At 39.2% G+C, this 16,170-nt stretch overlaps 1 protein-coding gene and 1 pseudogene across 1 annotated transcript in view; one reads left to right on the forward strand and one right to left on the reverse strand.

The window, feature by feature from the left end:
• Window positions 1-3,124, forward strand: part of LOC105261231 (zinc finger protein 677-like) — a 20,532-nt gene extending 17,408 nt beyond the window's left edge. Inside the window, exon 5 of the mRNA XM_045046221.1 lies at window positions 1,223-3,124. Within this exon, the coding sequence (XP_044902156.1) occupies window positions 1,223-2,916 (1,694 nt within the window). The 3' untranslated portion in view covers window positions 2,917-3,124. The remainder of the gene's footprint in view (window positions 1-1,222) is intronic.
• Window positions 14,611-15,526, reverse strand: FELCATV1R-PS64 (vomeronasal 1 receptor felCatV1R-ps64 pseudogene; annotated as a pseudogene).

The raw sequence follows: 16,170 nt of genomic DNA on the forward strand, positions 1-16,170 counted from the left end.
TTTCTAAGAAAGGGCAAACTGTCTTCCAAAGTGGCATACCATTTTGCATTCCCATCAGCAATGAATGAGAGTTCTTACTGTTCCACATTGACACTAGTATTTGGTGTTAGCATTCTGGATTTTCACCATTCTCACGTGTAGTGATATCTCATTGTTACAATACATATTTACCTCAATTAAATTTATCTCTTTTTTATTAATGTTTATTTTTGAGAGGGAGCGAGCATGAACAGGGTACGGGTGAGAGAGAGAGAGAGAGAGAGAGAGAGAGAGAGAGAGAGACACACACACACACACACACACAGTGTCTGAAGCAGGATCCAGGCTCCAAGCTGTCAGCACAGAGCCTGAAGCAGGGTTTGAACCTATAAACAGTACGATCATGACCATAGTCAAAGTCGGGCACTCAACAGACTGAGCCTCCCAGACGCCCCTGTGGCATTCTTTAACCTGAGTATTTTTTATATTTTGAAAGCATACTTTTTTTTTTAAGTTACTGCTTTAGTCACAGACATATCATTAACTTGATTTGCCATAGCTTTTGTATATAATGATACATTATTTTGGTGAACTTGGGTGGCTCAGACTGTTAAGTGTCTAACTCTGGATTTTGGCTGAGGTCACAATCTCATAGTTCCTGAGTTTGAGCCCCGCATTGTACATTGCACTTACAGTGTGAGGACTTCTTGGGATTCTCTTTCTCTCCCTGTCCGTCCCCCATTCACAAGCTCAGTCTTTAAATAAACTTCAAAAAAAAATTCTTGTATGTGTTTCCTGGAACATGTATATATTAATTAATTCCTTGGAGTATATACCTAAAAATGGACATGGGATACTTAGTTTGATAATTTTTAGAGCAAATACTGAAACAGATGTAAGCCTACAATCTTCCTACAACACTATACTGTCTCCCCGTTGAATGTTTTTCACTTGTCCTTCATATCCATAGTATAAGTTCTTACAGGATGAGTCAGTATTATGTCTCTTGCTACATCAGGTGCTGTTTGTAAGGTCAGGCTTTTAACTTAATAACACAATCATATTCCTATAGATGTGTAAGTATAAGCACTATCCCCACATTTATAAAAAGAAACTTAAAAACATTGTATTTAGCAATAGTGTTTGAAGACCATGTTTGAGAAACTTCCTGTGTTCAGTGTAAAGTATTTTGGTGTGTAATCATGTAATTTACTATAAAATATTTACTTTCCAACTCTGATAGGAAGTACTTCTGCTGGATTTGCAATCAAGGAATTATCACCAAAAGAGGACATTAATAAAGGCAGATTTTATCACTTAGTGTTATTGGAGAGAAATGAAAGTCATGGCATCAAGGATTTTGATCTCCAGGAAGTCTGGGAAGATATGCATGAGTTTGAAAGTCAGTGGCAATGTGATGCAAGAAATTACAAAGTAGTGCCTTTGACCCATGACAAAAATCTCACTTGGAGAAAAGATCAGCAACTTAATCAGTCCTCAGTTACTCTTCCTGAAAAGCAGGGTGTTTCTGTGAGAAACAATACGTACCAGCATTTCATGCATGATGAGCCATTTATAAGGAATTTATTAAAAATGGACAATAACAGAAGTGGTGCTGGAAACCAGTACATAAACTGCTTGGAAAATAGAATTGGATTAATTTCTCAGGCACATCTGCCCAAACTGCAGACATTTCATAGTGAGGAGAAAATGTATGAATGTAATCCAACTAAGAAGTCTGTCAGCAATGGTTCCTCAGTCTCACCACTTGAAAGAATTCCTCCCAGTACCAGAAACATTTGGAATAAATCTAGGAAGATTTCTAAATATCCTTTGTTACCTGCACAAGCCAGGAGAGCATACACTAGAGGAAAATCTTACAAATGTAATGAATGTGGGAAGGCTTTTAGCAAAAGCTCAAACCTCATGAGTCATGAGATCATTCATTCTGGACAGAGACCTTATAAATGTAATGACTGTGGCAAAGCCTTTTCTGAGCGCTCACGTCTTATTCGACATATGAAAATCCATACTGGAGAGAAACCTTACAGATGTAATGAATGTGTCAAATCCTTTAACAGGGTTTCGAGTCTCACCAGACATCAGAGAGTCCATACAGGAGAGAAACCATATAAATGTAACATATGTGGCAAGGTCTGTAGTCAAAATTCAAACCTTGCAAATCATCAGAAAGTGCATACTGGAGAGAAACCTTACAAATGTAATGAATGTGGAAAGGCATTTATCCATCGTTCACAACTTTGGAGTCATGAGAGAGTGCATACTGGTGAGAAACCTTACAAATGTAATGAATGCAGCAAAGCCTTTTCTGAGCGTTCAAATCTTACTCAACACAAGAAAATCCATACTGGAGAGAAACCTTACAAATGTAATGAGTGTGGCAAAGCTTTTAAACAGTGCTCACATCTCATTAGACATCAGAATACACATCGTGGAGAGAAACCACACAAATGTGATGTATGTGGCAAGGCTTTTATCCAAAGTTCTAGCCTTATAGAACATCAGAGGATTCATACAGGAGAAAAACCGTATAAATGTAGTGAATGTGATAAGGCTTTTATCAGACGTTCACACCTCTTGGGTCATGAGAGAACTCATACTGGAGAGAAACCTTACAAATGTAGTGAGTGTGGCAAAGCCTTTGCTGAGCGCTCAAATCTTACTCAACATAAAAAAATCCATACTGGAGAGAAACCTTACAAATGTAATGAGTGTGGCAAAGCTTTTACCCAATTTGCAAAGCTTAGTAGGCATCGGAAAATGCACACTGGAGAGAAGCCACACAAATGTAATGTGTGTGACAAGGCTTTTACCCGAAATTCAAGCCTTGTGGAACATCAGCGAATTCATACAGGAGAAAAACCTTGTAAACGTAATAAATATGCTAAGGTTTTCACCAAACGTTCAGACCTTTAGAGTCATGAGAGAAGTTATACTGGAGAGAAACCATACAAATGTATTGAGTGGCAAAGCCTTTAGAGAGCATTCACATCTTATTCAGCATAAGAAAATCCATATTGGAGAGAAACCTTATAAATGTAATGAGTGTGGCAAAGCTTTTACTCGATTTGCAAAACTTACTAGGCATCAGAAAATACACTGTGAAAATAAAGTATAAACCTAATATGTGTGGCAGTGCTTTTATTAAAGCTCAAGCTTTGCAGATCATCAAAGAACTCATAATAGAAAGAAACCTTACAAATAAAATGAGCAAGTGTTCAAGCCTTACTCAACATCAGAGATTCCATCAGGGAGAGGAACCATGTGGAACTAATGTATGAGGGAAAGCTGATAACCAGGGTTCACACCTCACCTGATATCTGAAACAAATCTCTGAAAAAAGCACACAAAATGGATGTATGGCAAGGCTTATCCAAAGCTTATTATACCTTATGGAACATAATTACTATTAGAGGGAAGCCTTACAGATGTAATGAGTGTGATCAGGTTTATTAAAAATGTAGAAATTGGGGAGGGGGATAAACAAGGTTAATGGGATTAAGAGATACAGACTTCGAGTGATTAAAAAGACAGTAAACAATGATTTAAAAACATTGATTAAAAAAATGTACAACTTTGTGCTTTGTGGTCTTGAAGAAATTCACATAACATGGGAACCATACATATGTGTCAAGTTCTGTACTTCAGGAAACACCAAAGACTTCATACTGGACAGAAACATTACACATTTGTAATGAAGGTAATTTTTTTTTTGAATGATTATTTTTGAAAGAGAAACACAGTGTGAGTGGGGGAGGGGCAGAGAGAGAGAGAGAGAGAGAGAGAGAGAGAGAGAGAATCTGAAGTAGGCTCCAGGCTCTGAGCTGTCAGCACAGAGTCTGACATGGGGCTCGAACCCACCAATTGTGAGATCATGACCTGAGCTGAAGTTGGACACTTAACTGCCTGAACCACCCAGGTGAAGGTCATCATTTCTTTAGACAATTCTGTCAATATAAAAATTCATACTAGGGGGAACTAGGTCTGTGTTGTGAATTAACCAATCATCAGTGTTAAATTCCACAGAAAATTAAAATTATTTAAAACTCATGAGATGAAGTGTGTCAATGGAACAAGTGTATCTGTGGAAAGACCTACTAATCATCTTCTGTTTAAATCTTCTTTAAAAATTTTATTTTTCTCTCTACATCTAACCGTGGGGCTCATTCACAACCCTGAGATCATTAGTCACATGCTATTCTGGATGAGCCAGCCAGGCACCCCTATAACTTTTTTTACTCAATTATTTGAGGTTTCCTTTTTCTTTTTTTTATTAATTTTTTTAATTATTATTTGTTTTTTAATTTACATCCAAGTTAGCATGTGGTGCAACAATGATTTCAGGAATAGATTCCTTAATGCCCCTTACCCATTTAGCCCATCCTCCCTCCCACAACCTCTCCAGCAACCCTCTGTTTGTTTTATATTTAAGAGTTGATTATTTGAGGATTTGTGAGGCTACATTGTTATTGATGACTTACAACTTCAAGTTTGCAATCCACTGATGTTCTACTTTACACGTGTTTTATTTATCAACCATGGTTTTCACAGAGAAAGGATTGGTTACGTGAAAGGAACGTGGGGCTTAGTCATACCTGTATATCCTGGAAAGGCTAGGATGCTAATTTTAAGATACAGTGTAGTATAAATTTGAGATCATGAGTAGTGACAGGGAATAGATGGTAAAAGTATTATCTATATTGCCATGTTTTCTGTGGTCACAGCCTTTCCTCTAGATTGGTTAGTATGATTGAGAGTCTTTGTTGATTAGTACAGGAAACAATTCCTCTATCAGATGATCATGAAACATTGTAGGTGGGGACACTGAGAGAATGTGATTTTCATGTGAGTGATGGGTTACTAGGGGTGGCATATGTGGTAGAGAAAATGGAGGGGGAATGATGGTCTCTCCCTCTTTTGAAAGGTAATGTATAAAATTACTCTTCTTTTTGAAAACTCAAGGTTATAGAGGACGTTTTAATCAGAACCAAGGTAGGGGTTCTTGGGTGCCTCAGTATGTTGAGTGTCTGACTTGATATCAGTTCAGGGTTGTGTCGTTGGGCTCTCTGCTGAGCGTGGAGCCTGCGTAAGATTCTCTCTGCCCCTCTCACCTACTTGTGCTGTCTGAAAAAACAAACAAACAAAATGCAAAACTAGTACGCTTGTGAGGATTGAAACTTGGATTTTGATACATTTTGATTTATTGTACCCAATTTCTCAGATAATATCTAAGTACGTAAAATATAGGCTTTTGTGTAACCCTAAATGAATGATGTTTTATTAGCCCATGTGCATCCCACCTCATTGGGCCATTTCATAATGAACACTAATAATACATCCTTGTCCTCTCTAGGTTGAGTGTCACCCATAACATTTTTTTTCCGTGTTAGATTCAAACCTGCAGTTGTAGAAATATATATTCATAAGTTCAGTTTGAGAGTTACACACTCCATAGTATATCCCAGATTATTTTTGTGGCTATAATGAAAATAACATAGCAATGCAATTTCAACTCTCACCCTTGACAGCCTGCCTTCCCATTCAGAAATATACACCTTATGATTATATTTCAGCATGTCTTTTGTACTGAAATAAGACACGTGTTGCACGTTACATTAAGAGAATAGAAAAGTCGGAGAATGAAAACTATTAGGAACGTAACAATGTATACTTTGTGCTGGAGTGCTCAGGGAATAATTTGAAAAGAGAAATCTTCATGAGTTTACTCTCAAGAATGAACATACTCAATGGGGATCTTTTTTGATAACTAGAAATCTCATTTACCTTCTAAAACATTTTTTTGCTCATTTGCACTTGTGCTTACTCCACTGGAACAGATGGCAGATGTCAAGAATGATGACTCCATTGTCTGAATTGTAAGGAGAATGTTTATTACATAATGATGCTTTCTCGGGAGAGCAGGGTAGGGTTCTCAAGTTCTGAAGATGGGTAGAGAAAGCAGGAAATGGTGACTACATTGTTATGATGCATCCTGTGTGGGGCTGGGGAGATGGTACTCATTGCACTGTGAACTTATAACTATTGCCAAGGGAATGGCCTCTTGGGCGTCATTATTAGCTTGCCCTGCCCAGATAACAATGGTTTCAGGCAATACCCACATGAGGTCATCTTTGACCAGAACCACTGAAAGTGTATCATGCAAATACCAGTGAGGAAGGGCAAGTGGGTGGAGGAAAGCAGCAGAAAATTGCCCGAATGGGAACATATTTACAGTGGATCCGGAATATCCACAATTGGTGTGTGGCTTGGTGAAATGTGATATTAAGTTTCTACTGGAGACATTTAAATTTTGGGACTCCTTGTACTTAGAATTTTTAAAATTTTAACAATAGAACTCCCCAGAGGGCTTAAGAGCATATGTGATAGATCCAAAACCATGACCTGTTTGGAGAATGCACAGACCTATTTCTTTATGGCAGCCTTACCACTATTGAGAGAACACAGCAGTGAGGTGGGGTAATGAATTAATGGAAAGATGGTAAATACCATTTGTGAAAACTGTCTAGGGAGTTGATCCCAGGACTTGTTAAGATACATACTTTTCCTGTTGTCTACCCTTATACCCAGCCAAGGGTTTATTGCTTCTTCCACTTACTAATGTGTACCAAGTAGTGCCTGGTGGGTCTTTTACGCTTCAGTTATATCTTCAATGTTAACATCATCAAAAAGTTTTTAACCTGTAATAAGATACTGTACTTGCAAATTGAAAAGTAACAATTGCATATTCCATGTTCTCTTCATGAGTACAAGACCTACTCCCAATTATTCTTAGTTTTCCAATTGAGACCAATCTTGTGTCACCATTGCCGTTTCATTATGTTTCATATCCCAAATTTTATACTAATTCAGATGTGATGAGAATGTGACTCTGTGTGCTAAGTTGGCAAACTTTTATGTAAGGAACATACAGTAAATATTTTATTCTTCGTAGGCCATACTGTTTCTGTTACCACTCTTCCATTATATCCTCACTGGGTCAAAAGTACCTAAATATAAGTGTGGCTGCATTCCAGTTACACTTCACGTAAAAACAGACGGTAGGCTGTACTTGGCTCATGTTCTGTAGGTGGCAGACTCCTGATCTACACAAAGGAATTATGAGCACTAGAGTAGTGGGGTGCCTGGGTGGCTCAGTCGATTAAGCATCCAACTTCGGCTCAGGTCATGATCTCACAGTTTGTGAGTTCAAGCCCCGCATTTGGCTTTGTGCTGACAGCTTAGAGCCTGGAGCCTGCTTCCAGTTCTGTGTCTCCCTCTCTGCTCTTCCCCCACTCATGCTCTGTCTCTCTCTCTCTCTCTCTCTCTCTCTCTCTCTCCTAAAATAAAAACATTTTTAAAAAATTTAAAAAAGCACTAGAAGTAGTAGCTATATGGGTAAATAAAAACTGTCTTTCCTATTTTTAAGCCTCTTTATAGTGGACGGTTTAAGAAACTAACAGTCTAGGGGCACCTGGGTGGCTCAGTTGGTTGAGCATCCAACTTAGATGCAGGTCATGATTTCAAAGCTCGTGAGTTTGAGCCCTGCATCGGGATCTGTGCTGACAGCTTGGAGCCTGGAGCTTGCTTCAGATTCTGTCTCCCTCTCTCTCTGCCCTTCCTCTGCTCACTCTCTCTCAAAAATAAATAAATGTTAAAAAAGAAAAAAAAGAAACTAACAGTCTAGTATATATGTGTATAGTATATGTAAAAGTAATCTATACTAATGGTAGCACGGGGCAGGAGTGGAGAAATGGAAGTCTTTGTGGAAAGGAAAGGTCGGGTGCTCCATATGAAGAAGTATAAACTCATATGAAGGTATAATGTGGTCAGCTGTATAGGATAACTCCTAAAGCAAACACACAAAAATAGTTATCGCTAACACCAGTAAACAAAGAAACAAACAAAAAGTATTTAAAGCAAAATTATCTATAAAAATTCAGTTATTTCATGGGCACCTGGGTGGCTCAGCCCATTAAGGATCTGACTTCGTTCAGGTGATGATCTCACGGTTAATGAGTTTTAGGCCCTGCATCTACCTCTCTGCTGACAGCTCAGAGCCTGGAGCTTGCTTCAGATTCTGTCTCTGTCTCTCTGCCCTTCCCTCACTCAAGCACAGTATTTCTCTCTCTCTCTCTCCCTCTCTCTCTCTCTCTCTCTCTCTCTCTCTCTCTCTCTCTCTCTCTCTCTCTCTCTCTCTAAAAGAAACATTAACAAAAATTCAAAAATAATCATATATTTCAAAGAAGACAGAAAAAGAACAAAGGAGACGTTACAAAAGCAATAGCAAGATAATTTATATATTAATATCTGTAAAACAGACTTAAGGCCCTGTTGTAAAGCAAACATTGCCACTGATTTTTTTTAGTTTCATTTATTTTAAGACAGAGAGAGAGGGAATCTGAAGCAGGCTGTATGCTGTCAGTGTAGGCCCAACATGGGGCTGAATCTCAAGAGCCATGAGATCATCACCTGAGCTGAAATCAAGAGTCTTGCACCTAACCATGTGAGCCAACCAGTTGACCCCATGAATTGAATTTTTAAAAGACAGGCAGCAAAATATTTCTTACAAGAAATTCACTTCAAAAATTAAGGACACAAAGTAAATCATGGAAAAAAGATAAACATAAATGGTATTAACAATAGAGTAGCTATATCAGATTAAAGTTAATTAAAGAGCAAATTCTATGACCAGGGATAATGAAATCTATTTCATAGTCATAAAGGGATACATTCCCCAGAATGACATGAGAATCCTAAACCATACATGTGGCAACAGAACTTCAAAACCCCTGAGAAAATGGACAGGAACGCAATGACAGACCAATCAACAATGACAGTCAGAGATCTCCATGTCCCTTCTCTCCATAATAGAACAAGTAGACAAAATCACTACCTCGGCGACTGTAACAGGACTATCAAGGAAACTGCCCCAAATGACATTTACAGAGCTGTGAGATAAAAGAAAAATTATGTATTGTTCTCTGCCCCTGGCTCCTGCACAGAACTCCTAATGTCCTTGTATTTCCTAAGTGATGAGGGTAACAGCAGCATCTTTTGTTATAATGAGGCCTCTCCTGTGTGGGCTCTTTGGGTGGGGCTGCTCACCGGAAGGATGGTGATTTTGAACCTTATCCCCTCATCCTCCAGAGAGAGGACAGGGGCTGGAAATGGAGTTAATGACTGGTCATGCATATATGAGGAAGTCTCCTCAAAAGCCCAATGGCTGGAGATTCAGAGAGATTTCAGGCTGGCGAACACCACCCCTCCAGGAGGTGACACACCCCAACTCCATGGGGACAGAAGCTTCTGCACTGAGGACCTTCCCAGACCTCATCCCGTGTGTCTCTTCATCTGACTGTCCATCCGTATCCTGTATCATAGCCTGTAATAAACTGGTAAATGTGTTTCGCCGAGTTCTGTGAGGGGCTCTAGCAGGCTAGTCAAAGACAATGAGGGGGTTGTTGGCACCTCTGATCTAGACCAGTTTGCAGAAGCATGTGAGTCAGCCTGGACTTGCGGGAACGGCTGGAGTGTGTGGAGGAGCATCCAGGGAGAGGGTGTCGCAGTTGAGGTGAATGGTAGGAAACCAGCTGGTGTCGGAGACTGCTTGTTGGTGGGGGGAACCCTCCACGTATTTGTGACCAGAAGTGTCAGAAGTGAAGTCTTCTGTGTGAGTAGTGAGGGAGACAGGATAGAAGCACACACTAGGGGAAAAAACAGACTTCTTCCTTACACAGGAGAAATACTGATTGTTTTCATTCATAAGAACGCTCCACCTAACCAGGGAATTAAACACAATCTTTAAAAGTGCACACAGTACTTTACCAAGAGAAACCATATTCTGGCCCATCAAACTAGTCTCGGTAAATTTTAAAAGAATTCACATCACACAAAATATGTGTATGACCACCATGGAATTATGATAGAAATCACTAATAGAAAAGCCTCTGGAAAATCCACAAATACTTGGAAAACAATGACCTCCTTGTGACTAACCCTGGGACAAAGAAGACGTAAAGAAATGAGAATGTAGCCTGAAGTGAATGAAAATGAAAGCAGAACATTCATAATTTGCCACCACAGCGGGAGAAACTGAAGACCACGTCCTTGGAAAAGGGCTAGCCACAGAACACCTAAGCCAAAGACTCTTCCTTTTTGTTTGTTTGTTTGTTTGCTTGCTTTGGGTGTTTGACCAAGGAGTATGAACTTCTCCTAAGTGATCTTATGCAGTTCTGAGGCTTAGGTGAAGCAGGACAGTGAAGAAGGCAAGGTTCTTGAGGTTATTTATAAATATTTGATTATGATAAACCAGTTGAAAATGTTGTAACTGAGAACACATAGTCCACTGAGGGTAGTTGGATTGTAAAGGGCAATATATTTCTAGATGCATTAAAATGAATGGGGGCACCTGGGTGGCAGAGTCGGTTGAACAGAGCGTGGAGCTCCCTTAAATTTCTCTCTCCCTCTCTCTGTCTCTGCCCCTACCCCACGCGTGCATGAGCTCTCTCATGAAATAAATAAAGTTACAAAATTGAAACAATAAAATTAAAAATAAATGGATATTTTAATGGAAGTAGAGAATATAAAATGGCAGATATGAGGGTAGTAATATAGGGAGGGAGTAAGTGAAAACATGATTTCAAAGGTGGTACAATTATTGGAGACAATGACTTTGGGTAGTTAAGATGGGTAAGGAGGAAAGAAAAGGTCATAAAGTACCAGTCAGCTTTCTAGAAGGGTTTTCTTTGGTAACAAATATCCCTGAATTCTCTTGGGTTCATCAGAACAAACATTTATTTCTTCCTCATATCACTTCTATCATTAGTCACCTCTTGCTTGGTTCTATCATTTGAGTCTGGGATTCAGGACAGAACTTCAGTCTATGTGGTTATAACTATTCTTGCGCCAGAGAGAAGAGAAGGAGCAAACAAAGCTTTGAAAGCTTCTGTTTACACTTAAAATATGCCATTCTACTCACACTGCATTAGTCAAGGTGGCTATAAACTGGGAAGGACGTGCAGTCCCCTCAAAAAGAAGAAGGGTTGCCTAAGTCATGTGGCCAAGCTTGATATCAAAGAGCAGAGACATATATCTCACAAAAGGGTGATAATTAATTGGAAATATTACAATGTACGATAGTACAACTTCTATCAGAAATCATTTATCCCTTCTTTGTATTTCACACAAAATACACTTAGGTTTGTCCCGAAAGAAAAAATTTCTACCCAAACATGACTACAGTCACATGGGAGGGTCTTGCAACAGTCTCGTGAGATTCCTCTTGGTTGAGAGCCTGACGTGGAGTCCTCACTCCTAACACATTATGGTGGAACAGAAAAAAACTCAATAAACCCTCCCATTCTGAAAAGAAAAGGAAAGGAGGGACCCAGCAGTCTCTGGTCCACAGCAAACAGGGAGGGGCAGGAATGAGGAAGGATCTTTTCTTAGGTTCCTGCTTTTCCCCTGAGAATAGCTTTCCAGTCCTTTGTGTTTCACCGTTCTTGACTTCATGTAGTTACATCTGCTAAAGTGTCAGAAACCCTGTCTTCCTTGCACAACCAGCCATTTTCCCCAGTGACCTCCTTGCCATCATAATGTACATCACCAAACATTACTGCATGATCACAGTTTCCTTCTGGTGCAAACTTGGCGCATCGTGGACAGCACAATATTTTTAAATAGCACTTTATGTGATACCAAACAGCTACATCTATTAGCTACATCCACCATATTTAGCTAGACATGCCATGCTCTTCATATTTATTTCAGGGTCATTGAGCCTCTTGGGCCCCTCTAATAGAGCCACACCTGTGCTTTCTGTTCACTAAGCCATGCTGTCCAAGAGAAGCAATCCTGCAGGACCTACTGTAGTCAACGGCAGGTAACTTCATAGGGCATTAATTAGGGCCATGTCTTTCATGTAGACTTTGCCATGATTTTGAATTTTAACTTGCCCTTGACCTCAAAGGATTTATTAATGGTCAATTTTACCCACTAGAGATGAGGCACAGTTACGTCCTTAAATCCTACTTGCAAATCAGGTCATTCACTTCTGACATCAGGTCTTTCTTGGAATACTGTGTTAAATGCAGCTGAGAACAAAGTGGCATGGTAGTATCTTTTGCTTTCCTGATCTCTATATTGGTAGAATTGATATACAGGGGGGATAACCATCCCCCATCTCGGGAGCATTTGCAAAGTTCTGGGGCCTTTTTTAATGTCATCATTGCGGTGGTTCTACTGGTATCTAGTGGGTACAGGCCAGCGAGGCTGCTAAATATCCCACAATGCACAATACAGCTTCATACATGAAAGAGTTATCTGAGCCCCAATATCTACAGAATAGTATAACTTATACCATGTCAACCTCAATCAATAGAAAGCAGGAATGTCTATATTAATACCAGATAGAACAAATTTCAGAGAAAACAAAATTACTGAGGATAGAGGGGGAAATTACATGATTGACGGGTCAAACAAGTTGACTTTGCAATGCTGAGTGTATATCCACCAAAGAATAGCTGCAAAATATGTTAACCATCAAATGATAGAACTGAAAGGAGAAACAGACAAATTGACAATTACAGCTCGAGACTTCTCTCAATAATTGATAGAATAATGACAGAAAGTCAGCAGGACACTGGTGAACACTACAACACCATCAAGTCACACGATCTCATCAACATTTTTATAACACCACCCAAACACAGGAGATTACACATTTTTTTTCCCCTGAAGAACATATATCAAGACAGTTCTTCTGCTAGGTCCTAAGGTACCCTTCAACAAATTCAAAAGAACAGAATCCTAGAGTGTGTTCACTGCCCACAATGGAATCCAAATCCAAAAAGAAAACAAAACAAAAAAATTAACTGGAAAATCTCCAAACATTTGGAAACTAAACAAAATACTTTCAAATACCCCACAGTTCAAAGTGGAAGACTCAAGTGAAATATACAGGCTGAAAGAAAATGAAAATACAACCTGCCATTTCTGTGAGGTTCAACTAAAGCAGTATTGAGAAGGAAACTGATAGGACTCAATGTACTAGAAAAGGGGGAAAATATCCAAGAATAATCTTAGTTGCAGTAAGAAATCAGAAGGAAAAAAAAAGAAACACAACCTAAGCAGAAAGAAGGAAATAATAAAGGCAAGAGCAAAAATAAGTAAAACTGAACACAGGAAAACAGTAGAGACAATAAAGCAAAGAGATGGTTCACTGAAAAAAATAATGTTCATGATTCACTAGCAAAACTACCAAATGATATAAGAGAAAACACAAATTCCTCCTAACAAATTAAAAAGGGAATATTACTCCAGAACCTGGAGACATCAAAAGGGTAGTAAGGGATTAATACAAAACTCTACACAGATATACTTGAAAATTTAGGTGAAATAGATCAATTCCTCTAAAGGTACACCTTACCACAAGTCACCCATGTGAAAGAAATGATAGGAATGCTTTGAATTGCAGAATAAGGTTGTAATCTTGAAATTCCCTCCCAAAAAAGAAACCTGCAGATACATAGAGTGAGTGTTGAGAGTTTAGCTAATACTGGTGCCTCAGGATCCATTCTGTGTGGCCAGGTGGTCTTTAGGGACCTTGAACTGATACTACCCTTTCCCTTGAGCACATACCCTAATAAGAGCCCACGAAGTCAGAAGCAAACTACCTTTTCTTTCAAAGGTGTCCATATTGCCTTGGTGGTGATTTCAAAAGCAATACTACTCCTTTTGAAACAAACTACATCGTGTACTCCAGCTTCAAATTGCTACTCATCTCCTGCACCAAGCTTGATGAAAGGGCCCTCCATAACCTCTTGTATCCTCAAGTTTGAAAAGCAGAAGTCCATCTTGAAATCTCTTTCTCCCCAACCATGCCAACTACCATCAAGATTTAATACAGAATAGTCTGCCTTCTAAACATCTCAAAAGTACATTCAGTCTTTTCCCACATACCCAGTGTTTACTGACTGCCTCTCACCTGCACCCTTTCTAAAATTCACCTGACACCTCTTCCTATGTTCCTCTTTGTCCCCCACAGTTTACTCTTCAAATGTTGAGCAGAAAACATTTTCATGCACTCATCTTGCTCCATAAACATTACCATATTTCAAATGTCCCCAGTTTCCCTTAGGATATAAAGCACAATATTCATGACATAGCTTCCAAAGCCAGCAGTAAGTAAACCTGGTTTTCCCTCCGCCTTCACACCAGGCCATTTGTATCACAAATCAGGATTCACAATTCCAATCTTGTGAATCTTGGTACATCTTGGGAAATTTTATTATCTCAATTTGAAAGTTACACATTCAAAGATATATCCAGTATGTTCACATTATTTCAGGACTGTTTTGTAGAATCTTAACTTCTCCACTGTTACCATTAATAAAAATAGAAACTATATAACTACACACATATTAATTACAGATTATTTCATGTATCATGATCTTTACTATTTCCTATTAGGCTGGTGTCCGTGTGTCTCGTTCACCCCTCTCCCTGCAATGAAACTGGTTCATTATTGTTCTTCACATTCTTTGAGGTTTCAGTGCATCCCTGGCTGAACAGGTGGAAGACAATTCATATATCCCTGATGAGATGAGGGAATTATGTATTTCTTCCACAGGAGACACAATACAGCCTGAATATGCTGGGGTCATGGTTCATGAGAACAAAAGAGCTAATACTTGGAAAACATGCAATGATTAGTACAGCGACATTCACCAGCCACCAACTAGAATTATCAAAGAGAGGCAAGTAAACATAAATAATGGAAGAAATGGTATTAAACGATACAATGGTGGTCACCAAAACAAGGATGCTTTAGGTGGCTCTGGTCTCAGGGGAGGTCTGGGGGAGAGATTGTTCCTATGGATGCATTGGACCCTCTGCTTGTGACTGTGAAAGAGAAAAACCATGGAGCTGCTGGCCAACGTCATGTGTCCCAAACACAAAATGTCAAGGAAAGATGTCATTGCTGCCTATGATGAGCCTGTGATCTTGTCTCTACATTGTGAAGCACAACAATATCCCAAACACTTTTTTTGGTAATAGTTTTGTTGTTTCATTTACAGTCATATAAATGGGAAAAAACTTATTTGCTAGCATGTGGAACACCCTGCACAGGATACTTTGGGGCCAATGTACTTTGGAGCTTTCACTTTAAGCTCTGCCCACCTGGAGTTCCCAGGGCTGATCGTGATGGCCTGGAAGACACTCAAGGGCAGGTGGAACAAAGGGACATACCTCTGGCCACTCCGTGAACATATAAAAGAACGTAGCGTCCATAATAAATGGTGAAATGTTTCAGCCCTAGTGCTGCCATCATCTCTGGGATTCCTCTAGAGAGAATGGGCAAGGAGTTGGCTACACTCAGGTGCCTGAGAACCAACTTTGTGGATCTCGGCTTGCATCCCCTGAAGCAAAGGGACGTCTAATGATAGAAGAGTGAGAAACTGCCCAGGATTCCAATGACTATGTGGAATAGGAAGATCACTACTATATTCAAATCCACCAAGGCCATTCTGTCATTTTCCAGAACTCACACATAGAGGGTTCTGCATGAAAATAATGAGTTTTGGGCTACACTTTCGTGGAAAATAAAATCTTTACCTACCTCTCCCTTTCCCTGAGAATGAACATCTAAACTCTATTGTCTTTTGTTAAGAGATGTCCAAAGTTACATGTGTGTCTTTTTATAGCACTTACAATGTGTGGGTCACTGTTATTACTGCTTTCCCTATTGCAACTTATATAATATTCACAACCCTATGAGTTAGGAACTAACATTACTCTCATTCTATAGACGAGGAGAATTTAGCCATGGGAAGTTAAGTGACTCATGTAAATAGCAGAGGAATCACAATTTGAACCTTGGTTGCCTAGTTGCAGTGATATGAATGTTTGCTACGGTACTATACTATGCCAGGAACCTCGTTACGGATACACACACACACACACACACACACACACACACCTTCTCATATTTTAAATTTATTTTACTTACTAAACCTGGTTTGATCATTTCCCACTTTCGTTTAAGTATTCTTTATAACCAATATAGCTATGGAATGAAGATTCAAAGGTATTAATAAATTATTCATGCACTGAGTAATTTTATTGAGCCAATCTGATTTATTTAATGTAGACAACTGTTAGGATGGCAGC

The sequence above is a fragment of the Felis catus genome, chromosome E2 (assembly GCF_018350175.1).
Source record: "Felis catus isolate Fca126 chromosome E2, F.catus_Fca126_mat1.0, whole genome shotgun sequence".
Classification (NCBI taxonomy): Eukaryota; Metazoa; Chordata; class Mammalia; order Carnivora; family Felidae; genus Felis; species Felis catus.